Genomic DNA, 27,589 nt, shown 5'->3' with positions numbered 1-27,589 from the left:
AACTTTCATTAATTTTGCTTTTAAGTTTCTGACCTGGAACACTGATAGACTTCCAGAGTATCAGGAAGTACTGTGTAGAATAAAGATTGTTCTTACCCTGCTCCCTCTATTACACTTCCTATCACACACCTCCTGTCCCAACCTCTCTCTCTCTCACTCACACACACACACGCATGCACGCACGCATGCACGCACGCACACACACGCACATACACAAACACATTATTCAGTCATGAATTCAACCAAGGAGACACTAGAGACTGTAGGTGCTGGAATCTAGAGCAACAAACAATCTGTTGGAGGAACTCAGCGGATCGATGTACAGATTTGTTGCTCCATGAATGCAATTCCCACCAGCCAAATGTCTTGAGTACTGTTCATTCTAGCCTGGGTGTGGCTGTGTGTTTACCTCGTGTGGAATTCTCATGAGTGCTGAAGGATACAACACTGTCCGTCTGTTCACATAAATAACTATTTCCAGTCTTCACTGGAAGACGCATACACATTAAAAAAAAGACTGTGAAAACAACTGACAACCCAAGAAAGCTGACAGTTCCTAACCAGTTGTGACATGTATGCCAAGAAAATGTGGAAAAAATGCATTTAGATGAAGCACAAAGGCACGTTGCATCATCATAACAGAAAAATCAATTCAATATTCCTGGACTTAGTGCAGGACAACAAAGGAAATGTAACAGAAAGTGTCATTTGGAAATTATAAGATAGAAGATGGGTGGCGTTATGTCTGGTATGCCTGAACAGAAAATAAAAATGAGAATTATTTTGTGTGGGATCATACTTCCACATCTCTCTGATGATTCACTGATATGGTTTTTAAATGGAAAGCATCGCATCTTTCACTTCACTTCTGTCATGCCACAGAAGTTCGATAAGTACAGGGACAAGAGTTATCCAATGATCTGAGTGGAGATCAGGTGGTGTCCAGCTGGGACCAGCCCGTTCTATTGCCAACAGTTACAATTCTCCGGTATTAAAATACACCTCCACATACCCAGGCGGCAAGGTCAACACAACTAATATGAAGGAATAAAAACAAATTAAAAGTTTCATTTCAGTTATTTATCTGTGCAATATACAAAATATTATTTTTCACTTGAAAGTAAATGCTCCAGTTTTTCAAATTAAGTAAATAATAAAATGATTTATTTGCACAATTTTAATATCGATTTAACTTCATTTGAATTAAGCTTAAAGCAATGGTAAACTGTAAATAACTTGTTCGGGGACAAAGATAATAAACTTTCACAGGCCATCAGCTAATTTTTTTAATGTTTTGCATAAACAAGAAAATTGGATTGAATTCAGTTCCACCTCCACACTATTTGGCTTTAAAAGGCTGTGGGAAGTTCTGTGTTAATTGAGGAGGATCCTCACGGCTTGGGTAGGCTGGCTCAGTGAGATTGGAAAAATACAGGAGAGTCAGGATTGAGGGAATGGAAAGAAGGAAAGGGGAGCTCAGAAAATGCAAATCAATGAAAGGGAGACAGGGACACAAGAAAACAAGAGCAGGAGAAGGCCACTTGGCCCCTCAAGCCTGCCGGAACATTCAATATGGTTAGGGCTGATCTCTGCCGACTCAGCTCCTCCCCTGTGCCTCTTGCCCATAACCCTCAACTCCTCAGTCTTTCAAATATTCATCTATCTCTATCTTAAACATATTTAAAGATCTGGCCTCCAACGGCCTCAGGGACAGAGAGTTCTAGACATCACTAGCCTGTGAGAGAATTTATCTCCACACCTCAGTTTAAAATGACCGTCCCCTTATTTTGTAGCCATGTCCCCTTGCTCGAGATTCTCCCACTGGTGAAAACATCTCAACACCACCTGCAGCCCCACACCCAACACACAGTGTCCACACCACCTACACCTCCTCACCCAACACACAATGTCCACACCACCTACACCTCCCCACCCAACACACAGTGCCCACACCACCTACACCTCCCCACCCAACACACAGTGTCCACACCACCTACACCTTCCCACCCAACACACAGTGCCCACACCACCAACACCTCCCCAGCCAACACACAGTGTCCACACCACCTACACCTCCCCACCCAACACAGTGCCCACACCACGTACACCTCCCCACCCAACACACAGTGCCCACACCACGTACACCTCCCCACCTAACACACAGTGCCCACACCACTAACACCTCCCCACCCAACACACAGTGCCCACACCACCGACACCTCCCCACCCAACACACAGTGTCCACACCACCTACACCTCCCCACCCAACACACAGTGCCCACACTGACGACACCTCTCCATTCACTGCCAGTTCACATAAAAATCTGCCCACTGCCGGTTTATCCGTGTTAAATGGGAAGCCTGCTGGATGACGGGTTCAAGTCCATCACAGGTTCTCTGGAAAGCACACTCTGCACCTCCAAACTGTACCTATCAATCAAGCATTCCCAGTGTCCCTGCGCACAGCTTCATATAAACAAAATTTCAAAAAATAAGCACTGCACCCTGATATTTGGTTATGAATTGGTTCATGTGCTGCAAGTTATTTTTCTCTTTAAACTCCCCCGGTGATGGTCTGGCTGATGCAGGGGTTCTCTGGGAACATTGCTGACTCGTGGCACTGTGTTAACATGCTCTGACCACTCAACACAAACAGGACCCAACAGCTCTGCCTCTGAGTTGTGCTGACCACAGTGTTTTTAATAATTAATCTTTCATTATTTTCTGATCAATCATGACAAATGCCTGTAAAATGAAGTGTCACAAATGTTTCTTTTGATCTTCAGGGATGTTACAGTGAAGATAATGAGCTTGAGGAAGATGATCAGATCTTCCAATCACTCCTCGACTGCTCGAAGGGGTTTTGTTGTGGGAGAGGGAGGTGTGTGCCTCTCGCTCCGACATCATCCGTGCTGGTCATGTGAGCTCCCTGGTTGCTGAGGAGAGCAGTTTGGTGGGAATCCCACTATGGTGTAAATATCATCAATAGCATGTCATAGTCACAGAGTCATAGACTCATACAGCATGTAAACAGGCCCATCAGCGACCAAGATGCCCCATCCAAGCTAGTCCGATTTGCCAGCATTTGGCCCATAACCACCTAATCCTTTCCTATCCATGTACCTGTCTAACTGTCTTGTAGAAGTTGTTATTGTACCAGCCTCAGCCACTTCCTCTGACAGGTCCTGGTCCAACCATGTAGACACCATGACCAAGAAAGCACACTAGTGCCTCTACTTCCTCAGAAGGCTAAGGAAATTTCGCATGTCCCTGTTGACCCTCACCAATTTTTATAGATGCACCATAGGAAGCATCCTATTTGGATGCTTCACGGCTTGGTATGGCAACTGCTCTGCCCATGTCCACAACAATTTGCAGAGAGTTGTGGACACAGCTCAATCCATCATGAAAACCAATCTCACCTCCATAGACTCTGTCTACACTTCTCGCTGCCACAGTAAAACAGCCAGCATAATCAATGACTCCATCCACCCCGGACATTTGCTCTTCTCCCTCCTTGCATCGGGCAGAAGATACAAAAGCTTGGAAACACATACCACCTGGCTCAAGAGCAGCTTCTATCCCACTGTTATAAGATTATTGAATGGACCTCTTGTATGATAAGATGGACTCTTGACCTCACAATCTTTCTCATCATGGCCTTGCACCTTATTGTCTACCTGTACTGCACTCCCTCTGTAACTATAGCACTATATTCTACATTCTGTTATTATTTTTCCTTTTGTACTACCTTGATGTTGGTAATGATCTGTCTGGATGGCATGCAAAACAAATTTTTCACTGTATCTCAGCACAGATGACTATAGTAAACCAATTACATCCATTGGTGTGGCTGGAATTGTGGGATGAGTTGCTCACGAACAGATCTGACAATCGGGCCCATTTAGAATAACAACTGAAACAAAGGTGCTGGAGAAATTTGCTCTTGAAGTTGGAGGAATGTCGTGGATGATCTGAGAAGGTTGAAGCCCTTGGAATATTTTATGCAGATGTAAATCTTGCTTGTATGGAAAAGAGTAATTTTTTAAAACCAGGAAGCAAAATCAGCCATGGGAAATGTTACAGTTCAATACACAGAGAAAGTAATTTAGTGTCATGTAGATTGGCCTACCTTGAAAGATAAATTGCATATTTATGATACATTAAAATGTTTTGTTATTTTCCACTCTAATTAAAAAATAATAGAGTGCAAAAGCACAAATTGCAATCTTGCTGTGTTTTTTTCTTAGTAAGATTATGTTTACTCAGTTAGAACCATTCTAGATGGGATGTGAAGGAGAGTAGGAGAAGTTTATAAACTGAAATGTAGATCATGATTCTCAATGGTCTTTTTATAAACTTGGGATTTGACATAACATGGCAGTTGGCACTTGAAATGTGCATTAACTATCTAAACATTTGTGAGGATTGATATGGGAATCCATGTAAATGTGTTGCTGTGCCGAAAGACTACAAGAAGCCAGTGGAATAATGTGATGTTGTAGCTGGGACTGCAGAGCTCATTATAGTTGCAACAGCTGCCTGTTATGACCTGCTAGGAGAGGACCTCAAGGACTCAAGAGTGTGCAGAGGAGAAAGACCAAAGATTGTGGTGACATGGGGAGGAGAAACTGGAGAAGCTGGAGCCACCTTAGATTCAGGGAAGTGTTTGAAAACTGAGAGGGATTCTCACAGAGGAAATGTGGAGAAATTGCTTCTGCTGCAGGCAGACCAGTAACCAGAGGACACGGATTTAAGATGCAGCACTGTGGAACAGTGGATAGAGCTGCTACTGCATGGCTCCAACGACCCAGTTTCAATTCTGACCTCAGGTACCGTCCATGTAGAATTTGCACACTTTCCCTGTCACCACGTGAGTTGCCTCCAGGTGCTCTGGTTTCCTCCCACATCCCAAAGACATGGATTTGTAGGTCAATTGGCTGCTGAAAATTGTGTATAGGTGAATAATAGAATCTGGGGAAAGTTGATGTGAATATTGGGAGAATGAAATGGATTGGTATAGGGTTGGTGTAAGCATGTGGTTGTTGGGCTGAGGGTCTGTTTCTGTGCTGTATGACTCTATTATTCGACAAGGGGAAAGATGGTGGGAGGAGAGATGCTTGCAATTGAGGAGGGTTTTTTGAGCAGCGAGTCTGAGTTGGATGCACTCCCTGAAAGCTTGGTTGTCTCAGGCTTTGCTGAGTGAACCCACTATCAGTATCTGCTGCTGAGAGGTGTCTTCAAAGAGAGCAGGCTATCTGGATGCATCGTAGCTTGGTATGGCAACTGGTCTGCCCAGGACTGCAAGAAACTGCAGAGTCATGGACACAGCTCAGCGCATCACAGAAACCAGCTCCCCTCCATGGACTCTGTTTATACTTCTCGCTATCTTGGTGAAGCAGCCAGCATAATCAAAGACCCCATCCACCCGGGTCATTCTCTCTTCTCCCCTCTCCCATCAAGCAGAAGATACAGAAGCCTGAGGACAAATACCACCAGGCTCAAGGACAGCTTCTATCCCACGGTGATAAGACTATTGAACGGTTCCCTTATATGATGAGATAGATTCTTGACCTCACAATCTACCTTGTTTGACCTTGCACCTTATTGTCAGACTGCACTGCAATTCCCTGTAGCTGTGACACTTTGCTCTGTATTCCGTTATTGTTTTTACCCTGTACTACCTCAATGCACTGTGCAATGAATTGACCTGAACGATCGGTATGCAAGACATGTTTTTCACTGTACCTCGGTACAAGTGACAATAATAAACCAATATCAATACCAATATCAGAGCAACCAGGAAAATAAGAGCAGGAGGAGGCCAATCGGCTCTTCGGGTTTGGTCCAACATTCAACACCATCAAGGCTCGTCATCCCTTTGGTACCCTGTTCCCACCTTATCCCCAAGTCCTTTAGCATTGAGTAATATACCTACAGGCCATCCCCGGTTACAAATACCTGACTTACAGACACACAAATGAGCTCCATAATATTGTTAAATTCAAGAGTCCAACATGCGTACATAATACATTCGTACCTATGAACAGCAGAACTAGTTACCTCTCTCTCCACTTTTAGTAATTGTTCTTTCTTATCAGCCTTATGTGCTTTTGATGCCATTCATCATAATAGTGAGGAGGTGTGGTTACCATATTGAGCAATTCTTGTGTATTTGCTGATTTATGGACAAAATTGACTTATGGACGTCTGTAATAATGGAACCTGTCAACCAGGGACAACCTGTGCCTCATTCTTTGATATATTTCATGACTGCGTGTCCATTCCCTCTGTGGTCAAGAATTCTTCAGGTTCCACTCACTGAGTTTCTGAGACTGTGACTCCTGGTTCGGGCCTCTCTGGCCATGGGGAACATCCTCCATTTGCCTAATCTGTCTAGTCCTGTTAGAGTTTCAAAGGTTTCTATGAGACCCCTCGCATTCTTCTAAACTCCACTCAATTTTGGCCTAACCGACCCATCCCTCATTCATCAGTTCTACCATCACAGAGATAAGTGTGGCAAATTTTCGCTGCCTCTTCCCATGGCTAGAATATTCTTCCTCAGATAAGGAGACCAAAGCTGTACAGGGTCTTACCAGGGCCCTGTACGTGTGCAATAAGACATCCTTGCTCCAGTACCAAATCCTCCTGCAAAGAAGGTCAGCACACCATAACTGCTTGCTGCGCTGAAGTGTTTAGCTTTGTGACTGGTGTACAGGGACACTCAGACCTCACTGCATTGCCTCCTTTCCCCGCCTATCACCATTCCAATAATAATCTGCCTTCCTGTTTTTAGATCTGAAGTGAATAACCTCGCATTCATCCACTTTAAACTGCATCTGCCTTGCTTTTGCCCACCCACCCAACTTGTCTAAATTGCATTGCAGCCTCTTTGTATCCTCCTCATAGCTCACACTCCTCCATCCCTCCCCGTGGACGTACCATTTCCAGACTTTGAAATGTTATATTTACTTCTTCATCCATATCACTGATCATATTGTGCGCATAGAGTCATAGAGTCACACAGCAAGGAAACAGGCCCTTCAGCCCAACTGGTCCATGCTGGCCAAGATTCCCATCTAAGCTAGTCCCATCTACCCGCGTTTGGCCCATACCCCCCTAAACCTTTCCCCTCCATGTACCTGTCCAAGTACCTTTTAAATGTTGTCAATGTACCTGCCTCAACCACTTCCTCTGGCAGCTCATTCCATATACTGACCACCCTCTGGGTGAAAAAATTGCCCCTCAGGTTCCTATTAAAGCTTTCCCCTCTCACCTTAAACCTCTGCCTTCTTCTTCTTGATTCCCCAAACCTGGGATAAAGACAGGGTGCATTCACCCTACCTATGCCCCTCATGATTTTTATTTAGTATGAAGTATTTATTTAACTCAATTTGAAAGCTGGTGACCAGAACTTTGCTGGGTATTGCTGGCATTTCTGCACCTAAATGCCAACCACTCTGGGACTCTGTGTATGCACGGACCTCTGAAGGCCTGCTGGTGATTTCCCAGCTGGAGTCCAGCTGCTGGTCTCCCATGCGGATCCCAACAGCGGAGTGGGAGCTTACTGTAATTCCTGGGTACCTGGCAGTGTGGAATTGCTCTCCTGAGTGAGGTTGTGGGATTTGTGCACCGATTCCTTTGAATGGGAATTCTATGGTTGAATGGTGAAAGAAGGAAAATGAAATGTTTTTAATTATTTGTCCTGGTTGTAATTTTTAAGGAATTTCAAGACTTTAAAAAATCAATTTTATTTATTTATTTATTACTTTTAATAAATTTTATGTTTACAAGTATCAGGTGCATTCTGAACCATTAAAAAACTTGACAGCTGGGGCCATGGCAACATTTTTACACGAAGGATGGTATCTGTGTGGAACGAGCTGTCAGAGGAAGTGGTTGAGGCAGGTACAATAACACCTTTTAAAAGATAGTTGGACAGGTACATAGGGAGGAAAGGTCTAGAAGGGCCAGATGTGACTCGTGTGGAAGGAGCATGGACTAGTTAGGCCGGAGGTCCTGTTTCCACCCTGTGTGACTCTAAGACTCTCAGACTTGAAAATATTGCAGGGTTATGGGGAAGGAGCAGGAAGTTAGACGAACATTTTACACCCCTCCTCAGTCTACCAATCACCTCGGACTTCTTTCTCACCATTCTCCTTCTCCTCTTCATACCGGCCATCTCCCCTCTCCATTCCTGAGGCATTCAGAGTGAATTTGATCTCACAAGGAACAAGGACGAACTGTTAAATCCAGAGCCCCTTGGATGATGTGATGTATAGAAGGTAAGACAAAACAAAAAGGAAAGATTATTTGAGACACTGAGAGTTTAATGCAGTGCAAAGCCTGCAAGAGTACAGGAAGGCAAGGAGTGAAATGAAAGGGAAACTAGAAAAGCAAAGCAAGGAGGAGAGAGAGTCCTGGGAAGGAGAATCAAAGGAGAATCAAAGGTGCTTTATAAGGAGATAAAGACCAGGAGGTTAACTGGGGAAAGAGTGGAGCCTATTTGAGACTAAAAGAGGTAACCAGTGTGAGGCGGTGGAGGATGTGAATAAAGTCCTTTAATGAAGTCTACATTCACAAAGGAGGGGGGTGATGTTGATGCTCTAGTTCACAAGATCACAAGATAAGGGAGCAGAAGCAGGCCATTCGGCCCATCGAGTCTGCTCCAAGGAAAAGGGAAAAAGAAATGGGGTGGGAAAAAAGAGAGAGAAAAAAAAACTATTCTAATCCCATTTGCCAGCCTTATCCCCATATCCCTTGATACCCTGACTATTTAGATATCTGTCTATCTCCTCCTTGAATACCCCCACTGATCTGGCCTCCACTGCTGTGCGTGGCAAGGAGTTCCACAATTTCACCACCCTCTGGGTAAAGAAACTTCTCCTCATCTCTGTCTTGAAACTGTACCCTCTAATTCTAAGATTGTGCCCTCTGGTCCTGGACACGCCCACCAAGGGAAACAGCCTAGCCACATCTACTCTATCCTTACCTGTCAACATTTTAAATGTCGCTACGAGGTCCCCTCTCATCCTTCTGTACTCCAGCGAGTACAGTCCAAGAGCCGACAAACGCTCATCATACTTAAGCCCTTTCATTCCTGGAATCATTCTCGTAAATCTCCTCTGAACCCTCTCCAACGTCAGCACATCCTTCCTAAGATGCGGGGCCCAAAACTGCGCACAGTATTCCAAATGAGGCCTCACTAGCGCCCCGTAGAGCCTCATCAACACTTCCTTACTTTTATACACTATACCTCTCGAGATGAATGCCAACATAGCATTCGCTTTCTTAACCACCGATCCAACCTGGTGGTTAACTTTTAAGGTTTCTTGTACGAGTACCCCCAAGTCCCTTTGTACTACCGCACTATCAATCTTCTCTCCTTCTAGATAATAATCTACCCGCTTATTTCTACTTCCAAAGTGTACAACTGCACATTTCTCATAATGTCAAGTGTGAAATATTGAAAGGGTCCCGAAACATTGACCGCCTGCATTTCTCCACTGATGCTGCCTGGCCTGCTGAGTTCCTCCAGCATCATAGTGTTTTTTTTTATCTAGATTCCAGCATCTGCAGTCTTTTATTTCTCTTAAGGTGATTAAATGGCAAAGGGGATGCTTTCCTTTATTTGTTGAGGCACATAAGGTAAGAGCAGGTAGGTTATGATAAATCTGTATATTATGTTAGTTGGACCACAGCTTGAAAACTGAATATAGTTCTGGTAACCACATTACACGAAGAAGCTGATTGGTATGGGTATTGGTTTATTATTGTCATTTGTACTGAGGTACAGTGAAAAACTTGTCTTGCATACTGATTGTACAGGTCAATTCATTACACAGTGCAGTTACACTGAGTTAGTACAGAGTGCATTGAGGTAGTACAGGTAAAAACAATAACAGTACAGAGTAAAGTGTCACAGCTACAGAAAAAGTGCAGTGCAATAAGGTGCAAGGTCACAACAAGGTTGATTGTGAGGTCAGAGTCCATCTCATCGTATAAAGGAACCGTTCAATAGTCTTATTACAGTGGGGTAGAAGCTGTCTTTAAGCCTGCTGGTATGTGCCCTCAGGCTCCTGTATCTTTTACCTGATGGAAGAGGAGAGAAAAGAGAATGACCTGGGTGGGTGGGGTCTTTGATTATGCTGGCTGCTTCACCAAGGCAGCAAGAGGGTTCAATGATTTATGAGGATGTTCCTGGAATGGAACTATGAGGGAAGGTTGGATAGGCTAGGATTGTTTTCTATGGAACTGATGAGGGCTGGGGAAGACTGTATCCTATCGTAACTTCCCTGTCTCATGTTCCAATGAGACAGGGAAGTTGGGATAGGATACAGGAACCGTGGTGGACAAAGGCTGTAATAAACCTAGTCAAAAGGAAAAGAAAAGCTTACAAAAGGGTCAGAGAGCTAGGTAACGTTAGAGATCTGGAAGAGTATAAGACTAACAGGAAGGAGCTTAAGAAGCAAATTAAGAGAGCCAGAAGGGGACATGAGAAGGCCTTGGTGGGCAGGATTAAGGAAAACACCAAGGCATTCTACAAGTATGTGAAGAGCAAGAGGATAAGACATGAAAGAATAGGGCCTATCAAGTGCAGCAGTAGGAAAGTGTGTATGGATCCGGAAGAAATAGCAGAGGTACTTCATGAATACTTTACGTCAGTATTCACTACGGAAAAAGATCTTGGTGATTGTAGTGAGGACTTGCAGCAGACTGAAAAGCTTGAGCATGGAGATATTAGGAAAGAGGAGGTGCTGGAACTTTTGCAAAGCATCAAGTTGGATAAGTCGCCGGGACCAGATGAGATGTACCCCAGGCTGCTGTGGGAGGCGAGGGAGGAGATTGTGGAGCCTTTGACCATGATCTTTGCATCATCAATGGAGACAGGAGAGGTTCCAGAAGATTGGAGGGTTGCGGATGTTGTTCCCTTATTCAAGAAAGGGAGTAGAGATAGCCCAGGAAATTATAGACCACTGAGTCTTACTTCAGTGGTTGTTAAATTGATAGAGAAGATCCTGAGAGACAGGATTTATGGACATTTGGAGAGGTATAATATGATTAGGAATAGTCAGCATGGCTTTGTCAAGGGTAGGTCCTGCCTTACGAGCCTGATTGAATTTTTTGAGGATGTGACTAAACACATCGATGAAGGGAGAGCAGTAGATGTAGTGTATATGGATTTCAGCAAGGCATTTGATAAGGTACCACATGCAAGGCTTATAGAGAAAGTAAGGAGGCATGGGATCCAAGGGGACATTGCTTTGTGGATCCAGAACTGGCTGGCCCACAGAAGGCAAAGAGTGGTTGTCGGTGGGTTGTATTCTGCATGGAGATTGGTGACCAGTGGTGTCTGTTCTGTTCTGGGACCCTTACTCTTTGTGATCTTTTTAAATGACCTGGATGAGGAAGTGGAGGGATGGGTTAGTAAGTTTGAGGATGACTCAAAGGTTGGAGGTGTTGTGGATAGTATAGAGGGCTGTCAGAGGTTACAGCGGGACATAGGATGCAAAACTGAGCTGAGAAGTAGCAGGTGGAGTTCAACCCAGATAAGTGTGAAGTGGTTCATTTTGGTAGGTCAATTATGATGGCAGAGTATAATATTAATGGTAGGACTCTTGGCAGTGTGGAGGATCAGAGGGATCTTGGGGTCCGAGTCCATAGGACGCTCAAAGCGGCTGCACAGGTTGACTCTGTGGTTAAGAAGGCATATGGTGTATTGTCCTTCATCAATCGTGGAATTGAATTTAGGAGCCGGGACGTATTGTTGCAGCTGTATAGGACCCTAGTCAGACCCCACTTGGAGTACTGTGCTCAGTTCTGGTTGCCTCACTACAGGAAGGATGTGGAAGCCATAGAAAGGGTGCAGAGGAGATTTACAAGGATGCTGCCAGGATTGGGGAGCATGCCTTATGAAAACAGGTTGAGTGAATATGGCCTTTTCTCCTTGGAGCGACGGAGGATGAGGGGGGACCTGATAGAGGTGTATAAGATGATGAGGGGCATTGATCGTGTGGATAGTCAGAGGCTTTTTCCCAGGGCTGAAATGGTTGCCACAAGAAGACATAGGTTTAAGGTGCTGGGGAGTAGGTATAGAGGAGATTTCAGGGGTAAGTTTTTTACTCAGAGAGTGGTGAGTGCGTGGAATGAGCTGCCAGCAACGGTGGTGGAGGAGGATACGATAGGGTCTTTTAAGAGACTTTTGGATAGGAACATGGAGCTGAGAAAAATAGAGGCTATGGGTAAGCCTAGTAATTTCTAAGGTAGGGACATGTTCGGCATAGCTTTATGGGCCGAAGGGCCTGAAATGTGCTGTAGATTTTCTATGTTTGTATGTTCTATATTTCTAACTCCACACAGATATCCCCTGAATATTTGCCACATTTCTTCCATACTTTTCCCTGAGAACATCTGTTCCCAATTTAAGCTTCAAATTTCCTGCCTGAGAGCATTATAATTCCCTTTACTCCAACTAAACACCTTTCTAATCTGTCTGTTCCCATCTCTCTCCAATGCTATTGTAAAGGAGATAGAATTATGATCACTATCTCCAAAATGCTCTCCCACTGAGAGGTCTGACACCTGACCAGGTTCATTTCCCAATACCAAATCAAGCACAGCCTCTCCTCTTGTAGGCTTATCTACATATTGTGTGAAGAAACCTTCCTGAACACACTTGACAGACTCCAACCCATCTAAACCCCTTGCTGTATGGAGATACCAATTGATATTTGGGAAATTAAAATCTCCCATCACAACAACTGTTATTCTCACACCTTTCTAGGAACTGTTTCCCTATCTGCTCCTCAATATCCCTGTTACTGTTGGGCGGCCTATAAAAAACACCCAGTAAAGTTATTGACCCCTTCCTGTTCCTAACCTCCACCCACAGAGTCTCTGTAGACAGTCCCTCCATGACGTCCACCATTTCTGCAGCCGTGACACTATCTCTGATCAACAGTGCCACTCCCCCACCTCTTTTGCCTCCCTCCCTGTCCTTCTTGAAAACATGTAAAACCCAGCACGTGAAGTAACCATTCCTGTTCCTGAGCTATCCAAGTCTCTGTAATGGCCACCACATAGTAGCTCCAAGTATTTATCTAAGCTCTAAGCTCATCCACCTTGTTCACAATACTCCTTGCGTTAAAGTAGACACATCTCAAACAGTCGGTCTGAACCCGTCCCTTCTCTATCACCTGCCTACCTTCCCTCACGTACTGTCTGCAAGCTTTCTCTATTTTAGAGCCAAGCGCCTCTTCCCCAGTCTCTCCAGTTCGGATCCCACCCCCCAACAATTCTAGTTTGAACTCTCCCCAGCAGCCTTAGCAAACCTCCCTGCTAGGATATTGGTCCCCCTGGGATGTCCAGGAAAATTATGGAAAGGAGAAAAAACAACAGGGTTATCATTATGGGTGACTTCAACTTGCCCAACACTGACTGTGAACTCCTTCGTGCAAAAGGTTTAGATGGGGCAGTCTCCTTCAAGAGGGTTTCTTGAAGCAGTATTTGGATAGACCAACTGGAGGGAAGGCAAGACTGGGGACTGAGCCTGACCAGGTGACTGACCTTTCAGTGGGTGAACACTTAAGCTTTAAGATAGCTATGGATAAGGATAAGAGAAGACCTTGCAGGAAAACATGAAATTGAGAGAGGGCAAATTATGAGGGCATCAGACAGGAGCTAGGGAGAGTTAATAGGGAAGAGTTGTTTTTGAGCAAATCCACTTCTGACAAATGGAGGTTATTTAAAGACCAAGTGCATAGAGTTCAGAACCAGTTTGTTCCAGTAAGAGGGAAAGACAAGGATGGCAAGGTGCAGGAACCTTGGATGATGAGAGAGGTAGTTAATTTAGTCTAGAAGAAGAAGGAAGCATATATAAGGCTCAGAAAGCTAAATTCAAATGGAGAGCTTAAGGATTATAAAGAAGCTAGAGAAGAACTCGATGGGAATTAGGAGAGCCAGGAGGGGCCATGAAAAATCCTTGACAGGTAGAATTAAAGAGGATTCCAAGGCATTCTACACATACATCAAGAGCAGGAGGACAACTAGGGAGAGGGTAGGACCGCTCAAGGAAAAGAGGGAACATGTGCTTAGAGGCTGCAGATGTGGGCGAAATCTCAAATGAATACTTTGTTTTGGGATTTACTGAGGAGATGGACGTAGAGGATAGTGAGATCAGGATGGAGCGTACTAAGATGCTAGGGCATGTCAAGATTAAGAAAGAGGAAGTGTTAGGTCTCTTGAAAAATATTAAGGTGGATAAATTCACAGGGCCTGATGAGATATACCCCAGGTTATTGAGAGAAGTGAGAGGTGAATTGCTGGGACCTTGACCAAGATCTTTGTATCTTCACTAGTGACAGGTGTGGTGCCGGAGGGCTAGTGGGTAGCTGATGTTGTTCCTTTGTTCAAGAAGGGAAATAGGGATAACTCTAGAAATTACAGACCCGTGAGTCTCACATCAGTGGTCAGGAAACTAATGGAGAAGATCCTTAGGGATAGGATTTATGGGCATTTGGAGAAGCATGGTCTAATTAGGGAAAGTCAGCATGGCTTTGTGTGGGGCAGATCATGCTGTATACATGAATTTTAGTAAGGCATTCCACAAGGACCTTTAGGTAGGTTCAAGAAGATAAGGTAGGCTCATCCAGAAAATTAGGATGCATGGGATTCATGGTGACTTGGCTGATTAGATCCAAATTTGGCCTAGCCCATAGAAAACAAAGGACAGTGGTGGATAGGTCTTATTCTGGATGGAGATCCATGACTAGTGGTGTTCCACAAGGACCCCTGCTGTATTGGGACCTCTGTCTTGGATGAAAATGTGGTAGGGCAGGTGAGTAAGTTTGCAGGTGAGTAAGTTTGCAGACGACACAAAGATTGGTGGCATTGTGGATTGCATCGAAGGTTGCCAAAGGATACAGTGGGTTATGGATCAGTTGCAGATATGAATGGAGAAGTGGCAGATCGTGTTTAATCCGGGCAAGTGTGAGGTGCTGCACTTTGGGAGATTCAGCATAAAGGGAGAGTACACAGTTAATGGCAGGATCCTCAACAGCGCTGATGAACAGAGGGATCTTGAGGTCCAGGTACATGGCTCCCAAAAAGTGGCTGCCCAGGTTGGTAGGATGGTAAAGAAGGTGTATGGCATGCTTGCCTTCATTGGTCGTGGCATTGAGTTCAAGAACCGGGAAGTTATGTTACAGCTTTATAAAACTCTGGTCAGGTCACATTTAGAGCATTGCGTTCATTTCTGGTCAGCTCATTATCGGAAGGATGTGAAGGCTTTGGAGCGGATGCAGAGGAGGTTTACCAGGATGCTGCCTGCTTTGGAGGACGTGTGCTATGGGAAGAGTTTGGACAAGCTGGGGCTGTTTTCTCTGGAGCGGCAGAGGCTGAGGGGAGATTTGATTGAAGTTCATAAAATTATGCAACACATAGATAGACAGCCAGTACCTTTTACCCAGGATTGAAATGTCTAGTTCTAGAAGACATGTAGTTAAGATGAGAGGGGGAAAGTACAAAGGAGATGTGTGGGGCAAGTTTTTTTACACAGAGGGTTGTGGGGGCCTGGAAGAAACTGCAAAGGGTGGTGGTGGAGGCAGATCACATAAGAGCATTTAAGAGACTCTTAGACAGGCACATGAATATGCAGAGAAGGGAGGGATATGGTCAATGTGCAGGGAAGAGGGATCAAATTAATTAATGTGGCATTACATTGTGTTCTATGATGGGCTGACTAGTCTCCCGCATGTTCCCTGATTCTGTGATTCAGGTGCTCATGAGAAACTGCACAAAGTAATGATTGAAACTGTGGAAATCCAGAGAAAGTTTGCAGCATTTGGAATCCTTACCCAACCCATACTCCATATTTCAATTCACCTGACAATCCCTTCTAATCCTTTAACAATCTCTAACCATAGACTGTACATCCAGTGGGGTAAGATCATGAGTGCTGTTCAGTGAGAAGTCCTTTGGTTAACAACCTACATCTAACTTACACACTGAATTTTCATTGCTATGTCTGACACTAAAGGTTAAATCTGGGATGGTGCTCCGGTTTCCTCCCACATCCTAAAGATGTACAGGTAGGTTAATTTGGGGCTTAAAATGGGTGGCGCGGACTCGTTGGGCCGGAAGGGCCTGTTACCATGCTGTAAATAAAGTTTAAAGAAAAACGAATTCATACAAACATCAAAACTTCTTTGAGCTCACAGTCATTTTGTCTGTTAGTTAAGTGCAGGAATTTCAGTGTGTAAATTTCTCTTGTGATTAATGATGACCATTTCTGGCCAGGATCAATAGATTACTGAGGGTTTATGGCTTTACTTTCAATAGAACACATCAATAGCTAACCAAAGGTCACAGGGCCACGGCATTAATCAACTTTTATAAAAGCTGAATGTTTATGTGAATATGCTAATGAATTTAATTTCTGTACAAATGGATTGAACAGATTCTCATTATAACACAAGCAGGGACCATATTCTCATTCTGCTTGATACACTGGATATATGTTTACCTCATTTGTGGAGCTGCTGTAAGAGGCAGTAAAGTGTTGCCAAAAAGGGTGCAAGGTATTATTGAAGAGAAGGCTAAATATATATTTATCAATGTTTTGCACCATTTTACTTGAAGTGAAGAGATAATGATACTAATTTCAAATAATACTTGAAAGCGCAGTGTGAGAAGCCAAGTTAATTCGATTTATCATTGCCAATGAGCTGAAAGATACATTTCATTTGTGATGTTACAATCATCTGCAAACACATATAGATGAGTCTATTTTTCATGGCTAAGATGCAGCTGCACTGACAGCTTCTCGAGATATGTTTATGGGATTGAACATTAGTTTTATTTGTTGCTGGCCATTGCCAAATTCAGACTGAGGATCGACATAAATCGTGATTGGGCTGGATGGACATTTATCAGGTCTGCTTTGCTGATATTGACAGCCATATCAGAGTCCAGCTGGAATGGGTACAATAGCCCAGCGAAATAGCAAGTAGATTTTCCACATTGTTGAACAATCGCAGCTTAAGAAGTATTGCTTCTAACAGAAGAAATTACCTTTCAACTTTTGTTTCTTTAGAAAATACAGCCGGAATCTTAACCCACAGAAATGGGTTTAACCGTCAAGAACAGGACATCTATTTTCTCCCAATTCTTGTGGTTGACAGTGGGCCACCAGCCTTGAGCAGCACCGGGACCCTCACCGTTCGGGTGTGTGGATGTGACAGCGACGGGACCATCCAGTCTTGCAGTGCCACTGCTTACGTTGTATCCACTGTCCTGAGTCCAGGGGCACTTATAGCTCTGTTAGTTTGTATTCTTATACTCATAGGTAAGCAGATAAGATCATTCATTGATCTCAAGGAGCTTGTGCTTTTGGCTGTCATCCTAGCCTCAGGCTTGAATTAAGTGGAATATGCAGATTTAGAATATAACCAGCTTAAGTTTCGCTTTTAAAGTCATGTCTTCAATATTGACCTGTCAACAGGGGTTGAGGGTACGTTGTCCTTTCTTAACTCCAGCCCAGGTTGAAGGACTTCCCACTCAGTTCTCCTCCTTTAAGGAATGAACTTCAAACAGTCGCAGTTTAAAGTCTTTGCAACTGCCCACAGATGAGTGTCAGTCTGCAGTCTGACAGTAGAAAAGACGTGGAGTTAGTTGGTTCAGAAATGGGATTGGAACAGAAGCCATGACTAAATAATATTGCTGGGACACAATAGAAGAAACCTTCTCTACACACAGATCATGGTATTTTTATATTATGCAAGGATTTGGCAATCCATAAATTGTTCAACTTAATAAAAACACTTAAAAACTTCAAAACCAAAGTACAAATGGAATGAGCTTACTAGAAACTTATGTTAAAGTGCCTTCCAGAAATCAAACACAATAATGTGAAAAGATAGACTGCAATGTCCTCTGAAAACATTCAGATGAGAAATTTATCTAAATATTTATAACTATAGTTCATGCATATCAAACTCTCCTCTAAACATCCAAGCATACTCTTCAAATGTCCCTTTCTAATAAGACAATAGTCCCCTCTAACTCAAATTTAATGTGACAATGCCAAATTTTAAGATTGCCTCTGGAATTAAAGAGTTTGTCCTGAAATGTTCTCCTGGAATTCAGCAAAAATCCTGTCTGAAATCTTGGTATGACAATCCTTGATCAATTCAGTCTCAGTGTAAAGCAGTTCCTTCGATGGAACTACGCTAAAGGGGTTAATAATTTGCCTGGCTTCCTGACATACTTATCAGGATTCCAAAACCTGACGTTTGGCAACTAAATTACTGCCAACTAATGCTAAATTTCTGCAAAGGAGTTAGCCAAAAGTGAAAGGGGCAAGCGATGGCAATAGAATAAGATTTAAACTGTATTTCAAGGTCTGATTACCTTATTCTGTTCTGCTTTTTATTGTTGTGTGGCTATATCTGGGCTGGGATTACTCGAGTATGTGAGAAGAGGTGAGAGAGGAGCAGGATGGATTGTCTACCGGGAATAGACTACCTCATTCATATCTTGGGCTATGCACCAGAAATCTGTATTCAAGTTGAAGCTGTGCCTTCATACTGAAAGAAAATTTCCACTTAACACATTATAAATTAATCAAGCAAGTTTAGAGTCACAGACTCACACAGCACAGAGACAGGCACTTCAGCCCAACACGTCCATATTGACCAAGGTCTAAGCTAGGCCTATTTGCCTGCATTTGATCCATATCCCTCTAAACCTTTCCTATCCATGTACCTGTCCAAGTGTCTTTGAAATGTTGTTATTGTACTTGCCTCAACCACTTCCTCTGGGAGCTCGTTCCATATACGCACCACCCTCTGCATGAAGGAGTTGCTGTCAAGTTCCTTTTAACTCTTTGCCCTCTCACTTTAAACCTCTACCCTATAGTTTTTGACTCCCTTACCCTGGGAAAAAGACTGAGTGCATTAACCCTATATATGCCCCTTGTGATTTTATTCACCTCTAAAAGGTGACCCTTCAGTCTACTACCCTCCGAAGAATAAAGTCCTAGCCTGTCCAACCTCTCCCTCGAGTCCTGGCAACATTCTTCAGAATCGTTGCCATCTTTTCAGCTTAATGATGTCTTTCCTACAACAGGGTAACCAAAACCGTAACCAAGTGTGGCTTCACTAACGTTTTGTACAACTGCAATGTAATGTACCAACTCCTATACTCAATGCCCTGAAAGTCCAGCATGCCAAACACACCCTTCACTACCCTGTCTACCTGCGACACGCTTTCAGGGAACTATGTATCTGTACTCCTTGGTTGACTGGATTCAACTTTATTCTTTCAAAAAGGAGCTACTAATGTTATGTCTCTTCTCTTTCAGTACTTGTCCTCCTTATCTTGACCCTGAAGAGACACAGAAAGGGTCACATGATTTCCGAGGACGAGGAAGATATGCGAGATAACGTAATTAAGTACAACGATGAAGGTGGAGGGGAGGAGGACACTGAGGCTTACGACATGACAACACTGCGAAGTTTGTACGATTTCACAGAAGTCAAAGCAGAAGGAGAAAGTGTGACCCCTGAACTTCATTTGCTCCCCCAGTGGTTTCAGAATCCAGATGCAGATTTCTCCATTTTTAGGAGTTTTGTCTGTAAAAAGCTTGAAGAAGCTGATGCTGATCTCTCTGTCCCTCCATATGACTCTTTTCAAACATATGCATATGAAGGCACATGTTCAGCAGCACAGTCTCTCAGCTCCATCAATTCTCTGTCTACTGACTCAGATCAGGAATATAACTACCTCAGTGACTGGGGACCTCGGTTTAGACAGCTCGCTGGACTTTACTCAGGAAATCAGGCAGACGATGGATCCTAGCATCTGACAGCCTAACTCCGAGTTCTTTTTGCTCTCCGACAAAAACAAAATAGCGCAGCTTAAATCTTTAAAGCTGGCGCTTGATCAATTAGGAAAGTCAAATAAAAAGCTTTCCTGTTTAAAAACATCACCTTCTCCAACTAACGTTCCAAATCTGGAAATTAGCCAGCCCTTTCAGTTACTGCTGTAAAGCGTTGCCAATAAAGTAGTGATTGCTCCCACAATGTGCTGGCAATGTTTCCAGTGAAGTATCATGACAAATCTCCCTCTTTTGAAACATTAGCAAGGTTAGCAGCCACAGTGAAGGTATCAATTTAGTACTGTGTGATTTACAAATTTTTGTAACAGACCAACATACATCTGGGCAAGAAGTGACACTGGTGTTTATGATTTGACATGAAAATCAAGAGCAGGGGGTCCCCAGTTTTGGAAATTTTATTTCTTTTATTAGATGATTGAAAATAATTTCAGGAAAAATCCTTACAAAATGACAGGGCTTGTGTCAGTGATTTGTTCCTCTTCGAAAAATGTCAATGGATACTTGCATAGCTACAAAACATTGCATAATAAAGTGGCAGTGTCAATTCTAATTCATGACAATCGCCCAGCGAGATCACAACTTGTGATCAAAAAGTGGCAGAGTCTTGGACTTCTTGGAATTGCTTGCACCTAAGTACACAGAATGGAAGCAATTCCAGCCAAACAGCAATCTATTGGAGAAGTATTCACCTAAACCAGTATTGAAAGAAAAGATAATGTGTTTTATTGCCTTTGAAATGGGAGAAGTTAACCACTGAGGATATATCTATGAGGGAAACACCTCCACTGTATAACCTCTCCTGATTATCAAGATAACAGACCTGTCCTGATATGTACAAATTGAAATGCAAAATTCTGCTAGTCTGAGTGTTGGAAGAATCTCTTAATTTCTTCTTAATTTGCATTGTGCACACAATGTCTCACTGTAAACAATTCTCTATACTGGATGAAGGGCGTTGTACGCAGAAATGTGATTCACAGGCTTCCAGGAATGCTAGCTTGAAATGAACCACATTTTCTCTATAAGTTAGGGTCCTGGGATTTTGTTTTAAATCAGGATTGTTCCATTGTTCAGTCTGTTTTTCCACAAATATGGCAATACCTGTGGCTTTATCTAAAAGATGGGAAGAGGTCATTCTTTTTTATGGCAAATGAATGAATGTTTTTATTGCCTGGGATTTGGGGATTGTTACTAGAGATCTGAACATCCTGTTCTGTGATTCTACCAGTTTATCCTGGTGACAACAGCAATCCTGTGGCCTTGGTAATAACCCAAAAAATAGTGGACAACTTTTGGATTTGTACAGGTTATTTTGATTTCTATTCTAGTGAGCTTCAGATTTTATGTGCATCTCTGGAACTTCTTCTCCTGAGTAACTGTTGCGGCATTTGGATAGATGGAATTCCTGATCTCCGTGGCACACCCTCATCACTTTGGATTCTCAGACATATCTGCTGTTGTTTTGTTCCATTGCTGGAACTCACAGGTGTGAGGAATACTTCATCAATACATTTGACGCAATCATCTCCACTTCCAAGACACCAACAGAGGAACAGAAGGAAGAGGTGACAACGGGCTTGATCTGAGTTCCATGCTTCCCTTCCTACATTTCTGGAATTCCTAATTTTCAAGCATAATGTGACTTGAAGGTTTCCGTTCCAATCAGATCTTCAGCATTACCAACCCCAAGGCAGTCATCCAAAACCAATGCTTTCCTTCGAGGACCTCTGCATATCCAAAGCTTACTATCACAAGCTCATGATGTTGCATACTGTAGGATTCTTCAACTAAATAAAATTTCCACACAATCCTTTGTGTCAAAAGAAATCATAATGGTGTTCAACAGAGCCAGACTTTCCCCAGTTAGGATGCCCCGCAGACACAACTACCATCCTTCGAAATAAATGTCAGATGTTAAGAGGAAGAAATAAACCGAACATTTCTGACAGCTTTGGCCCCAGACCACGTTAGAGTTCATGAAGCATGACTTTTTATACTGAAAGATGCTGTCATAAGGTCTAGTATCTGAAACGCAAGTATCAGTGTCAGCTTTTCTTTTGCTGTAAACTATGACAGAATTGGTACTTTTTTTACACTCCCTCAGTAAAGTGGTGAAAAAGGATGTAGTGAAAGGTAAATATTTCTGGTGCTATGCTCAATATTTTAAAATGGGGTAATAGAAAATAAAGAAAAAGCTTTCAATATTCATCTTGATGTGACTTGCAATGTTTCTTACCTTGAAGCTAATCATTTCGAACAATAAGGACATTCTGGGATGTCTTTGTAGCTTTGTCGCATATTCCCAACACTTCTTGCTTGTGTTTCAGATCTTGTTTGTCATATCACTGTAGTTTAAGAGAAAATATAATGCAACATCAGGACTGAGCTAAACTTTGCATTTTATTCTTGTGGACAAGTCAAAGGCTTGGGAATCGAGTAAGTTACGTGATTAGACTTCTCTTTAAGCAGTTAACTTCCTTGCTAGATAATGTTCTCTTTAGTGGCAAAGATTAGATTTTAGAAGTATATATAATCAGTTTACAAATCGGCCATGTGTGAAGCAGTGGTTACAGGTCCAATATGCTTGAGAATCGTGACTTGAATTATCCGCTGCTTGTATTCAGTGAAGCCTCATGTTGTGAGGAAGCAGCAGCCCTCTGTGTCTTGTCTATGCATTTACAAAATATAATTCCTGGAGAAATAGAAAGTCATCTTAACATACTACCGCGCAGATGTAGAACCAAAAATTCCATTCATGGAATAGCAAACTACAGAGGGAAATTTTTAAAAAATCAATAAATTGTCATATTTTATTCATTTAGCCACAAAACAGTCTCTAAAGGTATGAGAGAATTGCATCTCATACAGAGAACATCCTTGTATCTGAACTGATTAATATAATGGTGGTACAAGTCCATTCACATCAGCTCCAGGCCTTTGAAGTGTGGCGACCATTTCCCTGTTCTCAGCTTCAAACCCACGTGATTTCTGCAGCTTACCATCAATGGAATTAACGCTGGTAAATGATGAATATCTTCAGACTGACGGAAAAGGAACCCAGTGCAGAATATCGGCAATTTTAACTTCCAGCAGATTAAAACAGAAATTGAATTGAGTGAATTGGCTGCAATGTCTATCATGAGTAAAAAGTATTCCATGCCCTTCCACTGAATGAAGGATTTAATGTGCTCATTACAGCTGGGTATCCATTCTGTTAACTAAAAGAAGCCATCAATCAAACATAGGTAATAAGCCCTGCATCAGTGATATAGGCATTGGAAATTAAGGAAATGTCAGGCATTCAATAAAGAGTATCACAGTCAATAAATACAATGCACGTAGTCTCATCATGCCTTTGAGTTCCAGCCCGTAATACAGTTCTTCGTGGAGGGAGGGAGGCAAGAAAGAGGTGATGGTGGGGGAATTGTACACAAATGAAGCATTTTGGGTGGTTCAAGTTGTTCGAGATGATCACCTCATGGGAGGTCGATACAGAGTCAATCTCATTAACAGAATGCATATTTTAATGCCTAATTCAGGTACATCCATGGTACTCTAGGGTGCTGTCGATGATTAACCTACCAGCTTAACTAATTAAAGACAGCTGGAGGGGTGAAATAGTAACCAGACTGGATACTCATCCCAGATGGCTGCATGTAATCCTACCAGCAAATGACCTAGCCAATAGGATGGGCTGGTTAGGCAAGGAATTGGAAACTTATCTTTGCAGCTCGTCTTAGTTAGGCAGAATTAGTCATATATGAAAACCCTCAAGTCCTTGCAAATTTACACCGTTTCACTGACGGTGTTCCTGCAGAGTGTGCTGATGTATAGACGACCTTAGGGTCATCATATTCTGCTGGATTCTACTAATATGATGACCCTAAGAAGTTGCACTGATGTAGCACCTCTTTCAACCTCAAGATGTTGTCGAGCACCTTCAAGTCACAAGAACTCTTTTGAGTATACTCACCTTTGTGATGCAGGGAATGTGGCTGCTAATGAGCACAGAACAAGTTCCCAAGAGCATCAGGGATCAAATGATGGGTCAGGTCTTGCTGGCTTGTTGTCTCTCTGCGCAGAATCGCTGTCCAGATGCGGAGACCCAATCTCCCCAACCTCCATATCCCCTAGTCCAGTGGTGTGGTGTGGATAGCACCAGACCTGGTGGGGATGCACTTGACACTGGCAAAGCTGCAAGGCAATAATAGGTCATAAAGATCTCTCACATCCAGAGCCATTTAAAAAAAACATGAAAATTGAAATAAACGATTAGAATTAACAGAAAACACCTGAAAATACAAATAATTAACATGTAAGAAAAGTGGAAGAACTTAAAGGAAGGAGCTTGCTTTCTCATTCTTCCCCTCAATCCTCATTGAAGTCAGTAGGGTCTTGGATGCTTGGACAGATTGTCCTGGGACAGAATCAGAGAGATAATTTCCCAACTTTATCTGGAACCCGGCATCACGTGGTCCCACCACTGGTCTCCGTATGGAGTCCAGCAGTGGAATGAACAGACAGACTCTGGATCCCACCTCTGTAAGTCCCACACCTCTGCGTAGGACAGCACTGGGAAAGAAGTCCAGGACTTGCTGTGGTTCATGCAAGTAAACACTCACCACTGAGCAACTGCTCTTGGCTAAAGCACAGAAATATTGTCATATTTCATTGCAACATCAAAGAAGTCTATTTTGTCCCATCGAGCCTCTGCCAGCTCACAAACCAATCCCATTCCACTAATAAACAAGTTTATTGTCATGGGCATGCGTACCCAGGGTATAAATGCCATGAAAATTTGTTTTTTGCAGCAACAGCACAGCATATTGCAAACATGGCAAACTTAAATTACATAAACTTAAATTAACATAAATTATGCATAACTTACACAACAAATTAAATAAATATAAACATAACAACATTGGTGGGAAATAGAGTCCAATGTAGAATTAGGGTTTTTCAGGTCAGTTCGAGAACCTGAAGACAGTGGGGAAGTAGCTGTTTTGGAACCTTGATGTGTGGCTCTTAAGGCTTCTGTACCTCCTACCTGATGGCAGCAATGAGAAGAGGGTATGTCCCAGATGGTGGGGATCCTTAATGATGAATGTTGCCTTCCTCAGACATCACCTATAATTTCCCCTATAATCTATTCTCCCTACATCCATATCTACTTCCCCCAGATTCCACCACTTGTCTGCACACTAAGGTTAATTTACTGTGGACAATTAACTTACCAAACCTTACTTGGGGATGTGGGATGAAACCAAAGTGGTCACAGGAAGAACATGCAAGCTCCACACAGGAAGTGCCCCAGGTCCGGATTGAACCCGGGTTGCTGTACCTCTGTGGTAGCGGCTCTATGTGCGGTCCCACTGTGCCATCCAATGACGTTTCCATTCACTTTCCTCTTCTACATACTTGAGTTCACCAACAATCCCAGGACTAACTAACAGGCCATGGAATTATGAATCTTTAACTTTTATCAATGTCAACATTGAAAACTGAAGATGTGGAAAACTGAAATTAAAGCAGAAAATACTCAGTAGGTCAGTCAGCACCCATGAAGAGAGAAACAGGGTTAACATTTCAGCTTGAGGGACATTTGTCAGAACTCATGTTTCATGTTTCATTTCCTTCCCTGTTTTGTGATATGTGTATAAGTGGATTGGTGAAAAATGTAAGTGGGCAGATTAGTAAGTTTACAGGTGACACAAAAATTGGCAGAGTTGTGGATAGTGAGGAAGTTCATCAAAGGATACAGCAGGATATAGATCAATTGGAAATATGGGCAGAGAAATGGCAGATGAAGTTTAATCGGGATAACTGTGAAGTGTTGATCTTTGGGAAGTCAAATGCAAGAGGAAAGTATACAGTAAATGGTAGAAGCCTTGAGGGTATTGATATACTGAGGGATCTTGGGGTGCAAGTCCATAGCTCACTGAAGGTGACAACACAAGTGGATAGGGTGGTAAGGCAGATATCTGGCATGCTTGCCTTCATCAGTCGGGGTGTTGAGTATAAAAGTTTCAAAGTCATGTTGCAGCTGTATAAAACTTTGGTTCGACCACATTTGGTGTGCAGTTCTGGTCACCGTATTGCAGGAAGGATGTGGAGGCATTGGAGAGGGTGCAGAAGACGTTCACCAGGATGTTGCCTGGGTTGGAGTGTATTAGCTACAATGAGAGGTTGGACAAACTTAGATTGTTTTATCTGGAGCATCTGAGGCTGAGGGGTGACCAAATAGAAGTATATAAAATTATGAGAGACATAGATAGAGTAAATAGTCAAAAGTCTTTTTCGCAGAGTGGAAATGTCAAATACTAGAGGGCATAAATTTAAGGTGGGAGAGGGAAAGTTGATAGGAACACACTGCCAGGGGAGGTGGTGGAAGCAGATACAATAGCAAAGTTTAAGAGGCATTTAGACAGACACATGAACAGGCAGGGGAAAGAGGCATATAGGCCACGTGCAGGCAGATGGAATTAGTTCAATTTGGCATCAGAGTCGGCACAGATATTGTGGGCTGAAAGACGTGTTCCTGTGCTGCATACTTCTATGTTCTATGCACACAGCCCCACTGCTGTATAAAGCCTTACGTTATGCTGCATGGTTTGTTTTGAATGGGCTCTATTTGGATGGCAGAAGAAAAAGGCCCCTTCGTATTTTAAGATAAGATAAGCTATTTATTTATTTGTCACATGTACGTCAAAACACACAGTGAAATTCAACCTTCACACCTGAGAGTTAACACCAGACAGTAAGAGGTTAAAATTGCTGTGAATGTGCAGAGGTGTAGCAAGGCATAGATTAGACCTGAAGAATTCATTTTCTCTGTTGTCAGGGACCTACAGTACCTACTTCATTGCCTGGTACCTGGTAGGTTACTACCCACCAACTTTGACAAGTTGAGTTAAGAGCACTTTGAAGCATTAAATGGTTGCACATGGGGTTAGAACATCGGTTTGTTTCCGAGGTTCAATCATTAAGTTATCTTAGTTCAATGGAGCTCTTAGAAGTCAAAGATCAGAAATTTACTGCACAATTTAACTGACAGGACCAGCCCATTATGTTTGGTAGAGGGAGTAATATTTACTCTCTCTCTCTGGTAAGTTTTATGTGAAAAATTCTTTGCAAAACTATTTGAAGGAAAGCAAATTGATGCCTTCCTTGGTGCCCTGGCCCATATTTCTCCCTCTGTTAGTGGGACCAAAACAGATTAATGATTAATTCATTTAATTTTCTATTCCTGAATGTGAATTCCCTGCCAACATTGCCTGCCTTGTGCTAGCAACTGCACCTTACTGGCCATCCGGTACTTGAAGATGTGCTGAAGATTGAAAATCTGCTGCAGGAATGGTCATCTTTCTTTTGATAAAATCACTCTCTGTCTGTGAGGCATTCAGCAGAAGGCAAAGAAAAGTCAAGTCAAAGTCACTCAGAGCAGCATTCAGTCCAACCTCTGACCAGCAATTACACTGCTTGCTTCTGCTGAGGCAAAATTTGGGAGACATTCACCTACCTGTCTCATGTACACACTGCAGGATTTGACCTAGTTATCCGCAGAAGGCAGATATTCTTGCTTATTAGGAATAATTACTTTTGTTTAAAGCACAATCAACTGATTTTTACTGGTGACCAGATTCTTTAACCCTCATCCGCCATTCAGAAGTCATTTGGTCAGAATGGATAATG

The 27,589-nt window shown here is 42.8% G+C and overlaps 1 protein-coding gene across 3 annotated transcripts in view; it reads left to right on the top strand.

The window, feature by feature from the left end:
- LOC127578699 (cadherin-22) overlaps positions 1–27,589 on the top strand; it is a 783,176-nt gene that overhangs the window by 735,905 nt on the left and 19,682 nt on the right. Inside the window, exons 11-12 of one of the 3 annotated variants that reach the window (XM_052031005.1) lie at positions 17,093–17,344; positions 19,361–22,079. The exons of 1 other annotated variant lie outside the window; for it this stretch is intronic. In XM_052031005.1, coding sequence (XP_051886965.1) covers positions 17,093–17,344; positions 19,361–19,857 — 749 coding nt within the window. In that variant the 3' untranslated portion in view covers positions 19,858–22,079. Of the gene's footprint in view, positions 1–17,092; positions 17,345–19,360; positions 22,080–27,589 lie in introns of those variants that run through there. One more of the 3 variants, XR_007957561.1, reaches the window with a different exon arrangement.

The sequence above is a fragment of the Pristis pectinata genome, chromosome 16 (assembly GCF_009764475.1).
Source record: "Pristis pectinata isolate sPriPec2 chromosome 16, sPriPec2.1.pri, whole genome shotgun sequence".
NCBI lineage: Eukaryota > Metazoa > Chordata > Chondrichthyes > Rhinopristiformes > Pristidae > Pristis > Pristis pectinata.
Note: the sequence above shows the minus strand (reverse complement) of the source record. Positions and strands in the feature narration are given on the sequence as shown.